General features: G+C 34.2%; 1 protein-coding gene across 1 annotated transcript; it reads right to left on the reverse strand.

Moving 5' to 3' along the window:
* Positions 1–8,359: 8,359 nt before the first annotated feature.
* KIAA1586 (KIAA1586 ortholog) lies at positions 8,360–25,245 on the reverse strand. Its single transcript, XM_006926419.3, is given in 6 exon segments — positions 8,360–8,628; positions 17,512–18,556; positions 18,559–20,548; positions 21,438–21,515; positions 24,386–24,469; positions 24,985–25,245. Coding segments are annotated over 5 exon segments (2,310 nt in total). The 5' UTR covers positions 25,006–25,245; the 3' UTR covers positions 8,360–8,628; positions 17,512–18,419.
* Positions 25,246–25,503: the final 258 nt, after the last annotated feature.

Genomic DNA, 25,503 nt, shown 5'->3' on the forward strand with positions numbered 1-25,503 from the left:
AGAGCAAGAGAGCCCTACCCAAACCAATGTCATCCCCTGGTGACTGTGGGATGCTGCACCTCTCTAAGAAGCAACATGAAAGCTTTACACTGGGGGAGAGGTGCGAAGTAGACTCACAGAAATAACCTAGCCAGTAACTAAATAAATGAGCAAATAAGAATAATAAGTCCTGAAGGGAGGGGGACACCAGTACACAGAGCTGCTACAGTGTGTTATCTAAAATGTCCAGTTTCCAACAAAAAATTAAAAGGCAAGCAAAGAAACAGAAAAATATAACCCATACACAGAGAAAAAAAGCAGGCAATAGAAACTGCTTGTGAGAATGGGTTTGTAAAAAATATTTCAAATTAGCCATTATACACACATTCATAGAACTACAGGAAAACATGATTAAGAAGTAAAAAAGGCATGATGACGATGTCACATCAAATAGAGAATATCAACAAAGAGATAGAAATTATAGGGAAAAAAAACAAGAACATTCTGGAGTTGGAAAGTACAATTAATGTAGGGAGGAGGCATGAGAACTAAATGTTAAATCAAGCTGTATTCAGAGCCTGCAATGTGCTGATCAGCCCTAAAGCTAGACCAGGAGGAAACCTGCAGAACAAAGGAAGATTCCTGCTTGAATTACTAACCCACCATTTACCCACAATGTGAAGGGAAAACAGAGTCTTTAAGTCATCTCCTACACAAAATAAAACCAATCATTCATTCCCAGAGGCCAAATCATAGTGAACCTATAGATCAAAGGCCAGGATTGCTAGCATACCTTTCATGCTGCATACCCACACCATCAAAAGAAAATAGGTAAACAAAGTCTTTAAATTGTAATTCGTAGAAACTAAGAATGATATATAAACTGAATTCCTGGAACACTCATGGTCTCTGTCTCCCTCTCTGTTTCTCTGTCTCTCTGTCCCTCTCTGACCCTCTCAGTCTCACTCAGCTCTCTCATTCTCTGTCTCTGAGAAGAGACCACGCTCTATGGAGCATTATCACTTCTTCAGTAAAGTTTCCTTTTGACTCTTAACTCTGCATGCACTTGAATTCTTTTCTGTGCACTGTCAAGAACCCTCAAGGACTTTCAGTGAAGGACTTGAGTTCCCACTTGGGAGGATTTGCCTTGTCTTGCATCACAATAACTGAAAAATTTAAAAACTCACTAGATAAATTGGACTTAATCGAAATTAAAAACTTTTGTGCTTCAAAGGACAAACCACCAAGAAAATGAAAAGACAACCCAAGGAATTGGAGGAAAATGAATCATGTATATGATAAGAGACTTGTATCCAGAATACAAATATATACAAAGATATATAAAGATATACAATGACCAATAAGCACAGGAATCATGCTCGAAATCATTAGTTATCAGGTAAGCACACATTAAAACCATGAGGAAATATCACTTCATGCCATTTCCACTTGGAAAGTAGTGTGGCAGTTCCTTGAATGATTAAACGTAAGTGTTACCATATGACCCAGCAATTCCACTTTTATATATATACTCAAGAAGTAAAAACATGTCAATACAAAAACTTGTCCAAGAATCTTTATAGCAGCATTATTCATAATAGCCAAGAGGTAGAAACAATCCAAATACCCATCAACTGATAAATGAGTAAATAAAATGTAGTATATTCTTACACAATGGATTACAGTAGTCCCCTCTTTATCCGTGGTTTTGCTTTCCACAGTTTCGGTTACCTGTGGTCAACCATGGTCTGAAAATATTAAATGGGAAATTCCAGAAATAAACAATTTATTAGTTTTAAGTTGCACGTCACTCTGAGTAGCATGTTGAAATCTCAGGCTGTCCTACTGCTCCATCCTGCCTTGGACGACAATCACCCCTTTATCTACACATCCATGCTGTATATGCTACCCGCCTGGTAGTCACTTAGTAGCCATCTTGGTTATCAGACCAATTGTCATGGTATCGCAGTGCTAGTGTTCAAGTAACCCTTATCTTACTTAAGGGCCCCAAAGTGCAAGAGTATTTATGATGCTGGCAATTTGGATATGCCAAAGAGAAGCCGTGTAGTGCTACCTTTAAGTGAAAAAGTATATATGTATAGGAAAAAACATAGTACATCTAAAGTTCAGTACTATCTGCAGTTACAGGCATCCATTTGAGAGTCTTGGAATGTATCTCCCCACCCGCTCCAGGGAAAGGGGAGAGTACTCTTTTATTCGCCCATAAAAAGAATGAAGTACTGATACATACTACAACATGGATGAACCTTCAAATCATTGTGCTAAGGGAAAGAAGGCAGTCAGAAAATATTACACATTATATTATTTCATTTATATTAAATGTCCTTAACAGTAAAATCTACAGAGAAATAAAATAGATAAGTGGTTGCTTAGGCCTGGAGAGGGAGAAGTATGAATAAAATTTTACAGTCTAAAATTAACTGTAGTGATAGTTGTACATATCTGTGATTATACTAAAAACCATTGAACTGTACACTTTAAATGGGTGACTTGTTTGGTATGTAAATTACATCTCAATAAAGCTGTTTTAAAACAAGAAAGATGATAGGTACCATGTGCCCTTTTCCCAGTTTCCCCCAATGGCAACATCTTGCAAAACTACATAGTGTCACAACCAGGATACTGACACTGATACAGTCAAGATACAGACTCTGTCTTTTACCACAAGGACTCCTCCTGTAGTCCTTTTATAGCCATACCACATTCCCTCCCAGATCCATGTACTCCTTAACCTTGACAACCACTAATTTATTCTCCATTTCTGTAACTGTCATTTCAAGAACGTTATATAAATGGAATCATATAGTATGTGACCTTTGGGATTGGCTTTATTTTTCATTCAGAATAATTTTCTGGAGATTCTTCCAGGTTGTTTCGTGTATCAATATTTTGTTGCTTTTTATTGCTAAGTAGTATTCCATGGTATGGATGTACCACAGTTTAACCACTTACATGTTGAAGGACATCTGGGTCGTTTCCAGCTTTTGCCTGTCACAAATAAAGCTGTATAGAAATAAAACATTTCTATACAGGTTTTTATATGAACATAATTTTTTGTTTTTCTGAGATATATGCCCAAGAGTGCAATTCCTGAGTCATATGGCTTAGCATATTTACTTTTTTAAAAGAAATTGCCAAACTGTTTTCCAGACTGTTGCTGTACCACTTACGTTCCCGTCAACGGTATATGAGGGATCAAGCTTCTTCAGTCTTGCCAGTATTTGGTGGTGTCACTAATTTTTATTTTAGCCACTCTGATATGTAGCAATGTCACACTGTAAGTTTAATTTTATTTTCCTAATGGTAAATGATATTGACCATTTTTCTTATGCTTGCCATATGTTTGGCCTGTGTGTTGAAATTTCTGTTCATGTCTTTCACCCATTTTCTAACTGATTTTTTTTTTTTTTTACTATTTGAGGGTATTTATATATTCTAGATACTAGTCCCTCACATATTTGGTCTGTAAATATTTCCTCATAAGTCTGTAGCTTGTCTCTCATCTTTTTAGTGTATTTACAGACCAAAAGTTTTAATTTTGATAGTCCAGTTTATCAATTTTTCCTTTTATGGACCATGCTTTTGGTGTTAACTATTTAAGAGCTCTTTGTCTAGATTTAGATTCGAAAGTTTTATCCTGTTTTCTAAAACATTTATAGTTTCACATTTTACATTTCTGTTCGTAATCCATTTTGAGTTAATTTTTTGATAAAGTATGAAGTTTAGGTTAAGGTTCATTTTGGGGAAGATTCTCAATTGGGCCAGTACTAGTTATTGAAAAAGCTCTTTCCTCCATTGTTTTTGCACCTTTATCAAAAAAGCAGCTGGAGATATCTGTGTGGGTCTATTTCTGTGTTTCCTGTTCTGTTCCATTGATCTGTGTCTATCCTCCCACCAATACCACACAGTCTTATTGTAGCTACATAATAGGTATTGAAAGTTAATAGACTGATTACTTCCACTTTGTTCTTCTTTTTCAAAACTGTTTTAGCTATTCTAGTTCCTTTGCCTTTCTATATAAATTTTAGAATAATCTTGTCTAAATCAATAAAAATCTTGCTGGGATTTTGACTCGAATTACATTGTAGCTGTATATCAATTTCATGAGAATAAACATTTTTACTATGTCGAATATTCCAATGATGAACACAGCACATTTCTCCATTTATTTAGATCTCCTGTAATTTTTTTCATCAGCATTGTGTAGTTTTCAGCATATAATCCTGCACATGTTTTGCTAGTATATTTTTGGAGTGACGGTAAATAGTACTGTATTTTTAACTTTGGTGTCCCTATGATCATTGACAGATATAGATACAGATATAGAGTTGACCTGTTTATATTGATCTCATAGCTTGTGACCTTGCTGAACTCACTTGTCATAGAAGGGTTTGTTTATAGATTCCCTGAGGTTACCTATGTAGCTAATAATCTGCAAATAGGGAGTTTTTCTTTCTTCCTTTCCAAACTACATGCCTTTTACTTTTCTTACCTTTATGTACTGGCTAGAATGTCCAGTGCTGTGTGGAATAATAGAATGGATATCCTCACCTCGTTCCTGATCTTAGGGGGAAAGCATTCACTCTTGTACCATTAAATATATTAACTATAAGTTTTTGTAGTCTTTTGTTGTTTTTATCACAAATGAGTGCTGAATTTTGTCAAGTGCTTTTTCTGTGTCAACTGATAGCCTAACTGCTGTTCACATGTTCAGTTTAATTCATGATAGAAGAAAATAATGCCAAATAGATTACTTTCAAAGTCATGAGGCATAGTGTTCAAACACTGTTAGTATGATCATAAAATGGAATTGTGTGGGCAGCAAATGACCCTGGAAAAGCTCCTTTCTTCCTCCTTCCCCTCCTTTTGTGCTTCTGGGTTCTACCACTCTCAATACAATACAGTCCATTTTTTCTCTGAGGATATAGCTTATCTACTACAAAGGACTCAGATATTAGAATCCCAAATAATTGTTTTCCTTTAGTGAGTATATGTGTGAGGGGTGTGTGTGTGTGTGTGTGTGTGTGTGTGTGTGTGTGTGTGTGTACAATCCTAACACAGCAAAATACAAATCACTGGGACACTTGTTAAAGAATGTCATATATCTAACCAAAACAAGTAATCAGGTAGACACAACACTAAAAAGATTCCTATTCAAGTGAGGATAAAATAAACATGTCTGCAACCACTACTCTTATCTTTGGAAATCATAAGCAATGCTATGAGATAAGAATAGCAAAGTTGCAAAAAGTATGAGAAAGAGGAGGTAAAATGACCATTATTTGCAGAAAATAGTTTTTTCCCTGTGCCTAGAAAACCAAATCAAGAGAATAGTGTGGAGACTTACAAGGAATACATATAAATATCACCATTTTTCTATACAGCTATGATCCATTATGAAAGTAAAAACAAAGTTCCATTTAGAGTAACAACATATAAAATATGAAAATATATAATACATAAGAATTAAATTCATAAGCGTGTAGCACTATTATGAAAAAATGGAAAAGTATACTGAGGAAAAGAAAAACTGTAATATAAGCTGACCTTGTTTCTGAATTGGAAGAATGAATTTTGTTGAGATATAACTTCTTTCCAGATTTGAAAATTACCTAAATGTAATTCCCATCAAAATTTCAAGGGTATTTTGGGGTAAAGGATTGAGGAAGAACAATCAAAATGATGATAGAATTTATCTGGATTAATAAATGTATGAGTAGTCAAAATATTCTTTAAAAAGAAAATACTGTTATAATTATCATTTTATAACTTATAAATTTCTAGTAATTAAGACATGGAAATGGCAGAATTAAAGTGTGAATTTATTTCATTTCTCTCTTAATTTTTTTTCCTAAAATGAATATAAAGAAATTGATAAGTTCACAAAGACAGATTTGGGGGGGCACTATCACTAGAGAATTAACATCACTAGGACTGTTGGAGATTTTGAGAGGTTATATAAAATAAATAACTACATTTATAGAATAATTATTACATGCCACATGCTGTTATGCATATAACATACATAACTTCATTTGATCCATACAACTTTAGGAGGCATTATCTGGTATTATGTCATTAGACAATTGAGAAAACTTTGGGAGACAGAAAATAGATGGAGTAGTAACTGCTTTCACAGGAGAGAAAGCAAATCAGTTTGCCACAGGAAACCCAAGACAGGCAAAGAATTGACAGCAAGTACAATAGATGAAGGTTCTACATAACAAAGAGAGGTTGAAAGACTGCACACGGAAACTGTAAATCCCTCCTCTTACTCATTTCCATGTAGCAACTCATAAGACATTCTCCATATTAAGTTAAAAGGAGATATCCAGGGCCCAGGACACCAAGTGTAGGTGTGGGACGCATTAGAGGTGAAAAAAGAATTCATTGAAAGTCTGTTTTTAGGAATATGGTCACCTTCAGCCCCTTATTCCTGTCCTGTGTGCAAACTATTATCAGCCAGGAGAACCAAGGGATCTTCTGAAGAACACAGCACCAACCAAAAGACTCAACATCAGACTGATATGTAGAATACTCACCCCCTCAAAAAAAGAAATGGCTTTCTACCCAATTACTCGCAAATGAAGCTCCTCAGGTAATAGATTAAATATAAAAGAACATTCAAGGATAAAACAGGCCCTGGAGAGGAAAAGAAAATTTAAGATAATGAGAAAAAGGATCTTGAGTGAAACAAATAATGCCCAGAAAATATTTAAAAAATTTTTTTCCAGAGGAATAAAGGGCATCCAGAAATAAGCACAGTATTTTAATGAAAAGGAAAACAGAGAACAAGAAACAGGTCGTGGAAACTAGAATTTCGACAGTCAAAATTAAAAATTCAATAGATGGCTGAAAGTTATATAGCCAAGGAAATCTCTCAAAAACAGGAGGAAAAAAAAAAAAAAAAGCCCAGAGGCTTTTTTAAAATGTAGAGAAAAGATAGGAGACTCAGTACATGATCACTGAATTCCCAGGATAATTGGAATTCTAGGAGATAAAATGATGAGTGGGGAGGAGAATGTTATATAGAAAGTATACAAAAACAGTAAAATAAAATTTCCCAGAATTGAAGGATACAAGTATCCAGATTGAAAGGGTCCATGACGTACCCAGCACAATGAATAAAAAAAGATAAACAACAGGCACATTTTTATCCAATTCTAGTATATCAGAGAAAAGATTAAAAGAGCCTCAAGGAGTATGAGGAGACAGGTTCTGAATAAAAGAATGAGGATCCGAGTTGCATTCGACTTCTGAATAGCAACACTGGCTGTAACTCTGGTATGAACAAATTGGTTACCTCACTGTCCTTTTCCTTCTCAGAGAAAGCAAAAAGAGCAACAAGGAAAAAATAGAAACAAGAAAACAAAAATTAAAAAAATATTGCCCCACTTTCTCAGCAAACAGGTGACACACAAAATCAGCAGAACTCCAAAGAATTAAAATTAAAATTTAAGAAAATGTGGAGAACCTCAACAGGGCTCATAAGTGGCAGATCTCAGTACCAGTAAAATTACACCTCCTGAAAAGAAGAAACTCATCCAGAAATGAAAAATCTATCTTATAAATCTAACAACTGAGGAGTAAAGTCAGCTGAACTTCAGCAGAAGACAGGAGGTTGGGATGCAGAGACAAAGGCACAGAGTATCTACAGGGCTCCTAGCAGATCTCAGAAAGATCTAGCAAAATCATAACCCTTCAAGGTGAACGGCTTACCTGGAAGTGCCAGGGCTTGTTCCTCTGCTTGCTGCTGCTGGCGAAAGACCTGAGGATGCAAGGCTGGTGACAGAAATCCTTCCAGACTCAGCTTAGGTCAGAGAAGCAGGGCTACACAAAAAAATTTCTGAGGATCCATACCCACCAGATGAGTGGTCTCTGTGACAGTAAAGAGAAGGCCTTTGAAAAGTTTGAAGCCTGGAAAGGAATCCAGGCCCCTTTCACCATCCATGAATCCACATGCAAATAGCTGGACCAGGAAAAATCATGTCATTAAAAAATGTGTTCAAGAAAGACTATGGCACAGCATCCATACATTTCATTTAAAAACATGTGAAAGAAAGCTGCAAAATTGACAAATGCATGAAAGACATTCACAGAAAAATGCTGTCACAGATGAAAATGAAACCACGGGGTAAAAATCTTAACAAAACTATCATTTCCATGGAGGAAGACCACAGAACAGATATTCAGGAACTCATAGTTTTTACTTTGCCACTTTTGCTGAACTGCTTTTATATTGAGAATGTCCTTTCTCTTTATAGAACAAAAAGATATTTATCAATGTTTTTACTCTATGGCTTCAATTTTAACTCTTTTTTTTCTGGAACTTGGTTTGATATAGGAATGAACTTAAAACTTTTCCATATACTAATTTTATTTTGGGATGGGGAAATGTGTATTTCCAAACAACATAGTTCATGCTTATTTGGCTGCCAGAATTTCTCTTGTTGGATCCAATGCTTCTTTAGCAAGGTTGTTGCTCCATCAGGAGAGCCAGCAATGTTACAGATGTCTCTGTCACTGCACATTTCTTTGTGCTCACTGCCAGGGAGGCTGTAGATTCTCCAACAAAATCCAATGTTAGATTTAGAACTGAAGGTTCTTTGTTTCGGGTACCTGTAATACCTATAAAAAGCAAATTTTAAAAAATAAGGCAAATTTTTGTCATTGTTTTATAATACTATTAATAGTTGTACGTTACTTTTGTATCTACAACGATCTTATTTAAAAATACAAATGGTTAATAACCATTATTCATGAAGTGAGTTAGATATTACATAATTTATTCAGAGGAATTCTAGGATAGAAAACAAAGTATTTTAAATTAATTATTATTTTTTTGTCTCAATTGACTTCAAAAGAAATTTGTTAAGGAAGTTTTAAAACACCAAGTAAAATGAACCCCCCTACACACATATTTAACAACTATCTTTAAAAAATTATCAACCATTCTGTCATTTTTCAGGTAACACACACTGATTACTTGGGAAGTGTCTGAAAATTTCCCAAGTCTGCCTTACCCCATTAAAACTCAAAAGAACACAATGAACTAGGTCAGTGTCAGAATATAACAGCAATTAAGTTTACTTGCATGGATATCTTCCCAAAAAGGGGCCCTAGAAATATCTTTACAAGTTTATATGTTTTTACGAAGTTTGCAAAAATTAGATATTTCAATCATAATCAGGTAAGATCACCCTCTCCTTCTATTTCGACAGCCCCTCATTTATACTTTCCCCTCCTATTATAACTATGAGGTGCCGGTGAGCATTTCTGAGATTTTGTTAAGGACTGACTAGGATATAACTTTGTGCTTTAAAAATCTCCTCTATGTATAATTACATTATTGCAGGCCATCTCAATTTGGGATGTGTTCTAGAAGTATTTTGAATGTGGTCGATTCAAAGAATATTGAAGAGCAGTCACTCCACAGAAAATTTGAAATGCTCTGAAATCTTATAGCTCAGATATCAAAGAAACTCAATAGAGGTTTCTTCAAATTTGACAATGATAAAAATTATATTGTATTACTAATAAAAAGTTGAGAATTTGAAAGAAATCTCTGTATAATGTCAAAAATAAGCAAATTTCCATCAACTATTTTAGAAGATACTCTAAATTAGCTTTATCTTCCTTCTATAGAAAAGGATATTACAAAGTTATCAAATGAAGAGACACTCAAAATGTATGCTTTTATTGGTCTAAATAAATATTTCAAATTGTACCTAACAGTGTATTCATAATTTTGTGGGTTTTTTTTTTTTTTAATAGAGCTCACCAAATTCAATAAGCAACAGGCCTCACAAAACCTAGAACCATATAGGGGTTATTATATTATCCTTTGAAAGATGAGTAAATCGAAGTTCAAAGAGATCAATCAATTCTCCAAGGTTATATAGATAATCACATTTTTAGTCTCTAAAATATTGGCTAGTAAATACAAAGAACCATTTGATAGTGTTGATTATTTGTTCATGACAAACTATGTGACCATGGCAATTTATTTAACCTCCTGAAACTTTGGTTCACTGTGTACAAAAAAGAGGGATCCTACTAGATCATCTTTAAGTTGTCCCTTCAAAACTAGGCCAATGGCTGCTTCCTTGAACTCACTACAGGGTGTAGGGCACAGTCTATCACAGGGCAGTAGGACAAGGGTTGCTAGGTCTTGGACACATTAAAACTTGTATAAATTTGATGATATGCAGTATACAATGCTTTGCTAATAATGACTCTTAGGAAAATTCCCTCACCCCCACGAAAGTATATATAGGGGTGAATATGTGTCATTACATTCAGGTTTCTGTTGCGTTAACCAACTTAGGAGAAAAAAATATAGCACTACACAAACTGGGTAGTACTGTATCTGATTCACTCATTAATCATGTCAAGATTTAAGTGTTTTAATTTTTTCTTTAAAATAGATTCACATGCATTATAAGACATAATACAGAGAGATTCCATGTATTTTTTTCTCAGTTTCCCCTTGGAAAATCTTGTAAAACTCTAGTACAATATCACAGCCAGGATACTGACAGTGATATGGTCAAGGTGCAGAACAGTTCCATTGCAAGAACCCTAATATTGCCCTTTTAGGGTCATACTCACTTCCCTCCCGTCCTCACCACCTCCTTAACCCCTGGCAACCACTAATATTCTATTTAAAAATTTCTGTCATTTCAAGAATATTATACAAATGGAATTATACAATATGTAATTGTTTGAAATTGACTTTTTTCACACAGGATAATTTCTTAGAGAGTCATCTAAGTTTTTTAAATATCGATAGTTTGTTTCTTTTTATTGCTGAGTAGTATTCTAAGCTACAGATGTACCACAATGTCTTTGTGCATGTGGATGTTCAGTTGTTCCAACACCATTTGGTGAAAAGACGATCCTTTCTCCTTTGAGTTGTATTTGCTTCTATGTAAAAGATCAGTTGATTGTGTTTGTGGGTCTACTTCTGGGCTCTCTATTTGGTTCCATTAATCTACTTGTTCATTCTTTTGCCAATACCAAAACTACCTTGATTACTATCACTTTATAATATATCTTGAAGTCACATATTTATTTTTTTCCCCTTCTTTTCTTCAATACTGTTCTTTTCTTCAGTTTTGTTTTCTTCAGTAGTGTGTTGGCTATTCTGGGCCTTTGCCTTTCCATATGAACCTTAGAATCAGTCTGTTGATATCCACAAAGTAACTTGCTGGGATTTTGAATGGGGTTGCACTGACTCTATAAATCAAGTAAGAACAACTGACATCTTTAACAATATTGAGTTTTATTATCCATGAAACTGGAATTTATTGAGAACTTTGATTTCTTTCATGAGTTCTCCTCATACAGATCTTATACATATTTTATTAGTTTTATACCTAAGTACTTCTTATAGACAACATATAGTTGGATCTTGTTTTCTGTGTATACTTGACACTCTCTTTTAATTGGTATATTTAGACCATTCACATTTAAAGTGATTATTGATATAGATGGATTTATACAACATTTATAACCTTACTATATGTGACCTTGTTCTTTCTTTTGTTTTGTCTTCCACTCTCCTCCTATTCTGGTTTTAACCGATAGTTTTTCTATGATTATATTTTATCTCCTCTCATCATATCGATTATACTTAAAAAAAATATTTTAGTTACTCTAGCATTTGAAACATACACTTACTACTAATCTAAGTCCACTTTCAAATAAGACTTCTGTTTCATGTTTACTCTTATTTTTACTTACTGTATTTACTTCCTTATGTCTCAAGATTCCTCCTTTAATGGTTTGTTTATAGACTTCCTTTAGCCATTCTTCTAGCATAGTCTGTTGATGACAAATTTTCTTAGTTTTCCTTCACGTAAGAATGTTTCAATTTCTCCTTCATTCCCGAAGGATATTTTCCCTAGACACAGTATTTCGTGTTGACAGTTCTTTTAGTATTTGAAAAATGTGCCACTTCTTTCTGGCCTCTTCTGTCATTCAAATTATTTTCTCCTATATGTAAGGTGTCTTTCTCCCTCAATGCTTTCAAGATTTTTCTTTGCCTTAAGTTTTCAGAAGTTTGACTCTGATATATATATAGGTGTAGATTTCTTTGGATTTACCCTGTTTAAAGTTTATTCAGCTTCATAAATTGAGGTTTCTGTCTTTGCTCAGTGTGGGACATTTTTGGAGAATATTTCTTCAAATATTTTTTTAGCTCTGCCCTCTTTCCACTCCTCGGCTCTCATAACATGAATATTAGTTCCTTTTCATATTTCCACAGGTTCCTGTGGCTGGGTCCTTTTATTCTATCAAGTTCACTGAATCCTCTGTCCCACCCATTGTTCTGTTAAGTCAATCCATTGTGTTTATTTATTGAATGATTTAGGTTATAGTATTTTTCAATTCTAAAATTCCCATTTGGTTCTTCTTCATATCTCCTATTTCTTTGCTGTTTGACTATTTCCATGCTGAGATATTTTATGTTCTCATTTGTTTTGTAAGCATGATCTTAATTGTTTGTTGAAGCATTTAATAACAGTTACTTAAAAATATGTGTCATAATTCTAACATCTCTGTCAACTCAATGTTGGCATCTTTTTTTTTTTAGTCAAGATATTACTGGTTTTTGGAATGACATTTTTTTAAATCGAAACCTAGATATATTGGTATTATGTTATGAGACTCCAGTTCTTAAACTTTCTGCTTTAGTTGGTTTCCTCAGACACCACTTTAGGAACAGAAAGGGGAATGTTTCTGCTTTGTCACTCCCAGGTAATGAAGAAGTCCCAGCTCCCTAAGTTAGCTTCTGTTAACACCTGAGGTAGGAGGAGGGGATCCTTAATGCTGGGCAAAGGTAAGTCATGGCTCTCCATTAGACTCCCTCTGACACCAGCCCACTGGGGTGGGATTCATTATAAGCTGGCAAAGACGGAAGTCTGGGCTCCCTATTTAGTCTTTGCCAGATTGGGTGAGGGCGAAGCCACATTTCTTTCTGCAGCATTTGCTGAAGAACAGAAGTTACTGTGTAAAATAATGTTTTCTGTCTTGCTAGCCTACCTTTTCCTGATCCTTTGACTATAGAGGGCAGGTTTTTTGCAGAGCTTTTTTTTCTGCCTGCATTCATTGGTATTTCCAAGTTGCTAGCTTCTTCAGCTCCAAGCCTGAGATATATGAGGCAAACAGAAAATTCAGGGAACTCATCACTGTCATTCCGTGAGTTCTAGGGTCCTTAGTTTATTGGCGTTCCCTTCATCTTTCAGTCTTCTTTTGTTGATATGTAATGTTTAAGGTTTTAGTTGTGAGGAAGAGGGCAAAGTACATTTCTCCATCCATTTACATTCAAATTGTGATTTTTATATCTAAAATCTATTTCTTATAGATAGATATAGTTGGGTCTGCTATTTACTCATTTCGGTAATCTCTGCCTTATTAATTTGTATGTTTAGACCATTAGTATTTAATGTAATTATTGCTATGGCTATGTTTATAACTACAATTGTATGAGTTTTGTTTGTCTTCTTTTTTTTGTTCTTCTATACCTTCTCCAAACTTAAAAAATTTAAACACTTAAAAATTTTTCATTTTATCTTTTTGTTATACCTCTTTGCATTCTTTTCAAAATTGTTATTCTAAAAATTATGATTCATTCTTAACTTTCTACCTAGTTAATGTTGCACTACTTAATACACAGAAACATTGTAACCATATACTTCTCTATACTACCACTCCGCCTTTTATGCTCTAGTTGTCATGTGTCTAGTACATATGACAAACCATGTTATAATTTTTGCTTTATTTTAAAGAAATTAACAAGAAAATGGTTTTATATTTCTCTATTTACCATATCTCATGCCTTTCAGTCAAACTTGCACTACTTCTCAAAATTAGTTGAACTTGAAGATTAGCAAAGTGCAGCACTATTTAACCCTTATATGGACTAATACATATATTTCATATTAAGACTGTTCTGACCTTCCTAATTTAAGTCATGAAAAGTAAAGAAATATCATTTGACACCAAAACAGAAATTTACACAATGAAACTGGTGACACTACTGATTATAAAGTAAGTTGGTTATAAGGTGATGTCTGTGTTTTTCATATTACCAAATGCAACTTTTAAAAAACACTAAATATTAAAATTCTTGTTAAAAATTGTCGCAACCATGAAAATCTCTACAGTAAAAAATAAAACAGGAGATATTTTCAACTCATTTTAAGGGTACCTCAATATATCTTCAAAGTAACCATGAAATGTTAATTAAGGCATAAAAACATACTTGAAATTTAAGAGCATTTTATTTCCCTTAGAAGTCCACTGGGAAGTAGAAATATTTGGAGATGTAAAGACTCATAAAAATAAACTAATATGTAGGAAACTTCAAATACTAAAGAAACGTTTATTGAGCCTTTACAATGTGCTAGGAACTGCTAATAACCAGGGTTATAGACTCCTTTCAAGAAACTTGCTATCTACTAGGGGAGAAAGGCAAAAAGACTGAACTTTTATTATAAGGGAACCAGAAAGGTTGAACTTCAGTATTTTGAAGAAAGTGGGGAACCAGTGAAGGATTTTCAAGAGGAAAAATATGATAAACTTCACAGACAGGCTAACCCACCGCCACTCTCCTCTCTCCTGTCTACCTTTACTATAGAAGTTATGAAAGGGAAAAGCTCCCATTCTAAGCCTCCCTTGCAGTGAGGGATGGCCATTTTGACATAGTTCTAGCCAGTGAAATGTAAATCTATTTGAAATACTTCTGGCAAAGCTTTTGATTTCCTGATGGATATCCAGGGCTTGCTCTACCCTTTAACTTGCCTTAAACCCAGTATGTCTAAAATTATGCCAGTCATCTCGTAATGCTAAAGGCAAGACCAAAAGCATCCTAGATAACACAGCAATGACGCCATTCAGCAAAGCCTGCAGTCATCTCCAGATCCCTTGCTATTCAAAATTATAAGTCCACCTCAGTGATTTAAGTTGGGTTTTCTGTTATCTGAGTCTGAATGTCTTCCTGTCTTCCTAATAAAAGTTATAAGAATAAATATGTATTTTAGAATGGCCATTCTGAGTACAGAGCGTGGATTAAGAAGGGGCGAGAATGAAGATAGGGAGACTTGTTAGGAAGTTATTATAGTAATTTAAGCAAAAAAACCAAAGGCCTGAAATAAGATAACCACAATGGGTATAGTGAGGAAAATACAGATTACAGAGATATTTAAAAGGTAGAAGAGACACAGAAAGAGGATCAAGAAAAGGTTTCAGATGTCTTCCAAGTTTTTAGTTTGAGCACAATGCTCAAAGATTGTGTCATTCTCCAAAACAAATACAGTAAGGGATTGATAAGTTCTGCTTTGGCCATGTTCAAGTTTGAGATGCCTATGGGGAAACAATGTGAAAATTATAAAAAGGCAGATGACTATGGATCTTGAAGTCAAGAGTGAAGTCTGGATAGAAGAAACCCAGATTTGAGAGTTACAATGATAATGAGTAGTACTGTCCAATAGAACTAGAGTTGACCCTTGAACAATGCAGGGGTTAGGGGTGCTGATCCCCTAGCACAGTTAAAAATCCACATGTAACTTTTAACCTCCCAGAAAATTTAACTATTAATAGCCTACTGTTGACCAGAAGCCTTACTGAGAACAAACGCTTAACACATATATTGTATATATATTATATACTGTATTCTCACAATAAAGCTAAAGAAAATGTTAAGAAAACCTTAAGGAAAATACATTTACAGTATTTACTGAAAAAAATCCACATATAAGTGGACCCATGTAGTTCAAACCTATGTTGTTTAAGTGTCAACTGTTTAATGTAAGCCACATATGTAATTCTAAAGTAAAAATAAATTTTAATATTTAACTCAGTATATCCAAAATATTATTTCAACATATTGTTATTAATGTGATAATTTACATGCTGTCTTTAAAATTTGATGTGTATTTAACACTTAAAGCATCGCTTGTTTCATCTGAATGCCTTCTTTACCACAAATACTTGATTTGTATATAAATTTCATAAATTTACAGTTGAAAAAGTGGATTCATACACCCAAATTGTTCCAAAGAGTTAAGTTTTCTAATAACTGAAAGAAAATCATTCCCTTTATTATTTACATCCACGCTGAGGAAAATCCCATTCATAATTTTAAAAAGAATTGATTTGCATTCTGAGCAAAAACATATCAGTTTGAAAACTACATTTGTCTAAGTCAATAAATCTCGAGTCAGCTCAGTATAGTTAACACTGAATTCAGTTATTAGTAAATTAAAAAGCAACTCTAAATTTATCAATAAAACATTTTTCAAATTTTCTTGTAGTTTTGTAGTACATTTGCATAACTGTCAAATATAGTTAAAATCTTATACATACCAATTTATATTAGAATAATGTGTAAAATTTTTATTTTTAAAAGTTTTGATTTCAAAATAAATTTTAGTACTTGTCTAGGTAGAGTATAAGCTGGTTTTTTCTTCCTTGGAGCTTCAAATTTAGATCATTCATATACCATGTGATATTGGGGAGAAAACAAACTACCATTTTCTCTTTGATGATTAAATATTTGGCTAGCATTTCTGTTGTTGCAAATTTTGAACTGGTATTAACAGTACAGGAGGTTTTGTAGCACTCTTCCACAATTCAACCAGCTAATAGACTATACAAGATCACTAAATTCATTGTCTCCTAATTCTTCAGTAAGCCTATAAACTGATGTTGATTTATAGCACTGCATTCATATAATGGACACTTAACAATTATAACCATGACATCTGTCAGAAACCATTTTAGAAAACTAAGCACAAATATTTTTAAACTGTATCATTTGGTGGAACAAAGAAATAAGGGAAACATCAGGCTCATTTAAAAATTCCAATGAAATCTGACTTTTGACCTAACCTAGCTGGAACACCATTTATTGTGACAGAAAATAATTTATTCTCATCTAGCTGAAACTCTTCTGACAAATGTTAAAGATTAAATAATAGCTATACAAGTTTGATTTTTTAGGCCATGAATCAAAATGGTTTCTTCACAAATTTCTAAGTCCTGTGACACAAAATATACTTAAAGTATTACTTGGGTGGTGTCTCTTACATAACTCATCTAAAACTAAAGAAAAATACTTGCAATTTTTTGGATTTTGAATTAATTAATCTTTACTATTGTTAGGTCCTGTATTCTATAATATTTGATGACTTATCACTTTTTTTTTTTAATAAAACATGTTTAGGCTTTAACTCATAATTTTCTAACAATTTCTGAATAAATTAAAACAAATAATTTATCCTATTTATCTAAAACTAGTTTTTTCATGAAAGAATCTAAGCTGTTTTCTATCTGGCCAAACTTATATTCTTTTTTGACCTGTGAAAAATAACTTCATTCATTCATTATGCATTTGCTAAAACTATCTCAATATTGTCCACTTTGGTCTCTAATTTTTTAGTAAATAGCAGCTTGTTTTTCTGTCACAGCAAACTGAAATTGTCATTTATCATGAAATCCGCAACATACCTTCTTCTAGTCTGTTTACTGTTCCAGTTGTAGTACTAGTTTCTGCATCTCCAGTTGACTTTTTCAGTATGCTTTCATTTTAAATTTTAAAATTTGTTCATATTCATGTCTAAACTAGAAAAATAATTTAATTATAATTAAAATAAGTACTTCAATTACCAATTACAATTTACATAAATATCACTACTTCCTGTTGTCTGTATAAAGTGTTTAGATAAACATGTTATGTTGATTTATAGAAAAAAATAATTTGCATTGAATCCATCTGTCAACACTAACTCAATCAGTAATGTTTTTATGTAACACTAGACATGGTACAGGAGTTTGACAGGCACACTACAACAATCACGTTTTAAACAAGGTAACAAAGTTAAACATATTTCTAAAAAAAAGTTAAGTTAAACAAAAATATTTTACACTGTTTTCATTTTTATATTTAAATAAAAAACTTACTTTCTTAGTCCTACTGAACTCATTTTGAGTGCTTAATAGTCACATGTAGCTAGTGGTTACTATATTAGGCAGAACAGATACAGAAATGAGAAAGACAAGAGTCAAAAGGCTTACAGTTTTTATTCCATTTCTTTTGACGTAATTTCCAGGGTTTAGAATTTATCTGGATTATGTTATTCTTTTGCCTCCTTACTAAAACAAAGCAAAAGTGGAAATGGTTGGATTTTCTGTACAGGACTCCTTGAAATATGTGTTATGGTCAACTCTAGCAGGTATGCGCTAATCACCAAAAACCTATCCCTCCTAAAAAAAACATCCACTTTGTTTTTGGTGAATGTCTTTTAAGTAGCAACAAACTGGTAAAAATTTAACAGCTGGCTTTCAAAAAAAATTTATGTATATGTATAAAAGATGTATAGCACACTACTTACAAATGATAAAAGCATAAATACTCTTTATTTTAAGTTCCATATAGCCAACTGATTCTCATAAAAGGCTTTTGATGATTTTTGCCTAACTCTTGTATCTGTAGCCAACCTATGGTTGCAATTAGACCAGGATTTTACAAATGGAATTGCATCCCAATCTGCTATAAACTATTTCTTACTCTTGTACAAATTATGTTCATTAAATTGAAACCTCTTTCAGCTTCGGCACTATTGATTGCAATAGTGCCAACTATCTTTTTAGCTTTTTGTATGGTTGTAGGAATTGAAACATTGTTTGATTTTATGTTATTACTTACAAATTCTCGAAAATCTTTTAAATCAATTTCATATTTTAACAGTTCACATAGATGAAATAACTTTTTTTCACCAGCTACCCATGGTGAAGTTATTTCTTCGTAAGGCCATGTAGAAGGTTCTAGCAAATCAAAATAATTAAAAATACTTTCCTCATACTGTCTGTCAGATAAAAGACGTAAGTTCATGTGTTGAATTATATTTTCTAGTAACAAATTCCTAGGAAGGGCTTTAAATTTATTATTTTTATTAAATGGAATATCTTTAAACTTATCTGACTTAATCAGACCTTCGATTTGAGACTCATGTTTTCCAGTACCAATTTTTAAATTTTCCAATGCCCTTATGGTGCGTTTGATTAATTTTTGTGCTTTTTGAATGTTAGTTGATCTCGACTGTAATGCAGTAGAAAGTAGTGAAAATTCTTCAAGAATGTCAATCATTAAAGCAAGGTCTTGCAAGAAATTAATATTAGCTAATCTATTTGCCAAACCAGAATAAGAATGAGAAAAATGCAGATATAATATAGGATATGCGCACCATACTGCAGTGGCAGCTTGTAAACTACATGCTGCCCATCTTGGTCCCATTACCCGGCCAATTTTAACAATTTCAATTTCAAGATCTTTAGCTACAGGTTCTAAAAGCTTGTTTTGATTTTTATTAGACTGATGATAAATGGAATAAATTTTATCAATAAATATTTTAAAATGATTAACGTGTTTTATTTCTGATATTGAATCATCAAGTGACAATTGCAATCGATGGTTTAAACAGTTCCAAATAATGATTTCAGGAAAATTTTCTAACATCTTTGTAGCTACTCCAGATTTTCTTCCCAGCATTGTATTAGCACCATCAGAACAAAATGCAATTAAATTTGCTTTCAAATATTCATTAGTAAAACCATAATCATTTAAAGTACTCAATAACGTACTGACAATACACTCTGCTGTAGTTGACACCAATTCTTTTAAAGCAACAAATAACATAACTGGTGCAGGTACTGACTGAGCTGTGCACTGGAGATAAATCACTAGGGTGCTTTTCTTTGAAACTGTAGATGCCTCATCAATTATGACGCAGATTTTGGCATTTTCTTCTATAATATTCTTAAATATCTTCATCTTCATTTCTTTTGCAATATGTTCTGCTATTCTTGTTGCACTGTATCTTGTATTTAAACAATTTACCTCTCCATTTTTCTCTTGTAATTCTATTGCCCCCTCAATATCAGATAAAGGTCTGTTATGTTTTACTAAACTGTAAACAACATTGAAAACTTTTACAGTAGCATCAATATTTTTATTATTTTGTTTATCCCCTATGTTAGAAATTGAGTCATTAGTTGATTCCTTTAACAAATCCTGAATTTTACCATGAGCTTTAGAAATATCATGTTCCTTAATTTTTTTTCGCAGAGAAGCTTGTCTAGTAGTTTTATTACTGCCATTAGGGGTTACTAAATATGCAATCCATTCCTTGGACACATGAACATGCTTTTCTGCTTTTGATCCCAAATGCCGAACTGTTGAACAATCCTTACATCCTAATTTACCTTCTTTTATTTCAAGCCATTTGTACTGTTCTGTGAACATAAATGCCTGTTTTTCATTCCAACAATCTGGAAGCACAAGGTTATCTATTTCTTCCTTTGATGAACATGATGGCTTTTCTTCAATGACTGGTTTTTCAACATATTTGAAATGTGATTCCTTCAACTTAGGCAATCCACAATGATTTTTGTTCCTATTATTACTTTCTGTGTCTGTTTTCAACTTCTTCACATTTAAAAAACGCAAAAAATCACCCTGTCGTTTTGGCATTTTGGGGAACAGAATCTGAAAAATAATTTTACATGTAAGTAAAATTCATGTTAACACTCTAAGGGTTAATGTAAAAAGTTTTATTAATAATTTCTTTGTATAATCTTTGAAATTTAAACTAAAATACTTACCTTGATTTTTAGTTTACACTTATAACTTCAATACAAATTACTATTTCTTGAAAAATCCACTATCGGTTTTTAAAATTCTATAGCCAATGTCACAAAATCTGACTATGTTTATCATCCAATTCAACAAGGAAGTTGCTCATATGATTTGCAAATGAATATAGTTCCAAAGTGAAGAGTGGTTGATATCTTTATTTACATTAATGAATACGATGAAAGTGAAAATAATGATGATGTTTATCAGAATTCCACTCATTTATCAATGACAACATTAACATCTTTGTTGAATCAATGAAAGATTTTTTAAATATTGAAGATTTTCCTCAATTTTTTGTGTAGCAGACAGCCTAGCAGTTAGAGATGTATCTCATTTTTAGGTTTAATTTGCATCAACATTTTATATTCACTTTTGTAAGTTTAGACAATCAACAATAAATCAAGCCCTGATTTCTAGTTTACTGATTACCTTGGTATAAATCCTGCCATCATGCTGAAGGGAGTAATATAGTATTTCTACCATACAGATACAACAGATGTAAATACCTCGAATGTATAGATATTAGGACATAATGAGTTTTGAGTATTTATTATCTTAAATGTAACAATAATTTACTTGTAAGTTTATATACTGCGATTGTTAATAATGGCTATGTTTAACAATCAGCTCTTGAACTTCCTGAAAATTTAACTGGTTCTAGCAAGCCAGTTCAATCCACCTCCAGCACACTATTGCACCTAATCACAGAAATGAGAAAACATAAATATAATATACTCACATCACTATGATAGGTGGTAGGCTCTTCATCCCCACAGACCAGATCAATATATTCAAGAACAGGTCTTGATGGTCCTTCCTAAAAAGGAAGAGAGCAAATGTATAAGTCATGAACAATCATCGAAACCAAACTTGCATTTACAATCAGTGGAGTTTTTTGTTGTTAGAATTAGCAAGAATTCTTCTGAGAAGGCCTTGTAGTGGCACAGAATAATCAGAAATAAAAGCAGCATAGGAAAAGATTCAGAGTTGATGAATATGAATATGTAATGAAAGCAAAATTCAAAAAGAGTCTAACTCTACAGAGGAATAAAGCCATGTGATTCTTTTGGAAATGGAAAATAGTATAAGAGTAGTTTTAAAAAGACATAGATATCATGGTACAGTGTTTTTTAACTGGGTGCTTATCAGTAATCTCTTAGATAGCTAAACTAAAAATCATGGAGTTCTTTGGTAGCTCTGTTTCTTCTTCCACACCCTTATTCAATCAAACATCGAAACCTGAATCTTCTTGATTCCTTTTTTTTAATCAGTTCTTTCTTTACATACATACTACCTTGAACACAGATTAGGCCTTAAACAGTCAGAAACCTAGATTTTATTCTATAGGCAAAAGGATCAATAAATAATGTTGAGATGGGAACATCAGAGCTCTTGGAAGATTAGGAGACTATTAAATGTAGAAAGACTAGTAACAAGATAATCCAGACAAATGATATATGTAGTACTAAAATAGAAGGCAAGGAGAACAATGAAGAAGTACACTCTTTTATGTATACTTCATAAAACCTACACCAAAGATAAGCGCTTCTTTTGTACTGCCAAATTTTTATTGTTTCTTTCTTTCAGCACATTTTATTTAGTTTGGGGTTAAGCATATGGCAGAATACAAAGAGGATGCTGTGCCACAATACAGACGAAGGCTGGAAAATTAGATTTACACGAAAAGACTGAGGAATCCAAACCAGAACACATTAAGCTGCAACATACTTCTTGACAAAAGATATAAAAAGAACATAAAATTTTTTCTTTTTGTATATGGAGAACCCTCAAGCAGAGAACTGTCCCTGGCAGCACTTCATCTCTCTGGATGGTACTATAAAAACACAGAGAAATAAGCATATCCTGGTGGAGCCCAGCATAAGGTAGGGTTAAAGAGGAAATAAATTATGTCTCTAAATGTATTTTAGAGAAGAATTAAATTACCTTTTTTAAAAAAAAATATGGCAGCATTTAAAGGCATAGGAATATTTTTACTAGGTTCTTTCTGGTACTGCACTTAGAATTACACTTAGAATACTTAATTCACGTTTCCTTATGGGGCTGTCAAATCTTCAATCTTCTCTCTATTTGCAAATGAAACTAAATACAAGAGGTTCTATCAAGCTGGATGTACAAAACTCTGGATGCATAATACAAAGAATTCTCTATATTTAAAATGAAATTTAAATTAAGGGTATTAAACCTCAGCTAAACATAAGCTGATATATTAACTCAGTCAGAATGTACAATATAATTATTTATTCCTCAGGGTAATTACCTATACCTATTTATTTTTCCAAACTTAATTTTGTAGATTCCTTCTGTGTTTCTCAAATAAGGTGTGCAGATCATAAACATGTGTCACTCCTGATTATGGTTACACAAAATACCATCAAGATTACGGTGTCTCATTCATTTCTGTCTTTATATCACTGTCAGGAGAAATCAAAGTAACTTTTCCTATAGACCTGTAGAATCCTCTTCCCAATTTTTCTTCAGTATAAAAGCAGACACTGTGGCTCTTCAATTTTCACAGCTACATCATTTACTCCTCACCACAGAGTAGGCAGAGTCAGCATACAAACCCTCTTGGTATCCCCAAATTTATAAGTTCCAAGTGTCAAGAAAATGGTACCACATGCACTATTAATGGAAAAGAATGTCAAGGAAATAATCTTATAAAGAATTTCTAGAGCCCTTACTAGAACAATAAACAATATTAACATCACAATGTTTAGGGAGGAAATAGTTTGATTTAAAATACAAGTGATTTATGAGGTTAAACATACAGCAACTAAAAAACATACACATATTAAACACTCATTTAAAAAAATACACCTGTAATAGCAAACTTGAACTCCTCACAGAAATTAGAGAGTGGTTTCAAGTAGGAGCGACTTTAGCTAGCAAAATTACCACTTTAAATAGAACCTTTGTAACAGTTTTGGGTGAAAATTATACCAAATGTATCATAACACCCCCTTCGGTTTTCGAAACCAATGCTTTATAAAGTGTGTTCAGAGATTCATATATATCTGCATTTGTGCCAAAAAACAGATTCCCAGTACCCACCTTCAAATTCTGATTCAATAAGTTTGGGGTGCAGTCTGGGAACCTGCACGTTTACACTTAATATTGCTTGAAAACTACTGTCCCAAAGGGATCTTCATTATGAACATCAATTGTTGAACTATGCTGTAACATCATGACCGCAGAGGTTCGTGAGACCTTCAAGCTATCTGCCTTCATATTATGAAGCTACAATAATGCTTAGGTTTTGAATTCTTGCAAACCTTGTTTTCTATCTCTTTCCTCATCTTTAGCTGTCCCTCCCATCTGTAAGATGTGTGTCATCTTTTAGAAGGTATTCTTACCCCATTTCAAAACAGTCTTAAGAGCTTAGAACTTTGCGTAGATTAATTTTAAAATGGCTCTAAATGAAGGCATGAGAAGAGTGATTAACTGTAACATGTACTTTAGGCCACAGTCCCTGAGATGGCTAACTGTAATTGCTCAGAGACCAATTTTGGTAAATTTTCTAATCCTATGCCATGCTCACACTGTCTAGTACCTATCGGGCATGCATACATATTTGCTGAATTATGAACAAGTGAGGTTTAATCACATAATGGCTTACCACACACAGTCTCTGACTCTGGGAAAAACCCGAACGTCATTGCTACTTACTCTAACAAACTGAATATCATCTTCATTTTCATCCGCTGTGGACTCAGATGCCTCAGGCCCAGCTGGAGAGACAGATTCTACCATCTACAAAAATAAATAAATAAATAAAACAAAACACGGTTATCTGTACAGCCACGTACTTGCAGCAACAGATCTTCCCTAAAGGAACGTAAAATGAAGAGCTTTAAAGGAAACCTAACTGAGCCTAATTCCACGCAACGCGACTAAGAACACAACTCGATGCAGTCCGGTTATGCCTCTGAATACCTGGGGCTGTAGGGACTGGACGACGAAAACAAGGTACCAATGCACCTGCTCCAGGAGATGGGATGCAAGTTACTATCAAGAGCAAGCCTGTCTCAAAAAGTCACTCCCACCGGCAGAGCAGCGGCAACACGGAATTCTGGAGCTGGTGCAGGGGGCTGGGGGCGGAAGGGGGCCATTGTTGCCGCTGCTTCCTCGCTCAGACCTGCACTAGCCCCCAAACCTGGGCTCGGCTCGAGACGCTGCGGGCATCGCCCCGCGGCTGCTGCCGAGCACCAGGCCTCAGACCTTGGCGGTCCGCCTGGGAGAACCCACGCCCCGGCGCGCCACTACACCTCGGACCCTGGGTCTCCCATTTCCTCGACCGCTTGACAGCACCACCGCGCCTGCTGTCCCTGCAGCGGCCGCTGTCGCTGCTGTCCGTGCCGCCGCCAAGACCTCCTTTCCCGCCCAGCACCGCTTCGCGCCGCTGTGACACGCCTCTATGTGAGCGCCGACGCCGCCGACGCGGCGGGCAGAAAGAGGTGCAAAGCTACTTAGAGAGGAGCGGCCGGGTTTGGCCCGCTAGCCTCCGGGACCTCTTTGGCACAGTCCCGGCTTTCCGTCCCCGCACCGCGCAGGATGCTGGGAATTGTAGTTGTCGGCGCACGGTAGACCACCCCGAGCGTATTTGAAGAGTGGAAAGGGAGTGAGCTTGCGTATGCGTTTTTCCAGGCTGCTATTCCACTGAAACAGAATAGTAGAAGACCTTTCTCAATCTCTCCCTTATTTTTACAGTCAGATGTTGGCCTAGATAATGGATCGATGGCGTTAAAATTCTTTTTTGTGATTTACTCAGATGTCGACTTACCATA

This window comes from Pteropus alecto, unplaced genomic scaffold (assembly GCF_000325575.1).
Source record: "Pteropus alecto unplaced genomic scaffold, ASM32557v1 scaffold7, whole genome shotgun sequence".
NCBI lineage: Eukaryota > Metazoa > Chordata > Mammalia > Chiroptera > Pteropodidae > Pteropus > Pteropus alecto.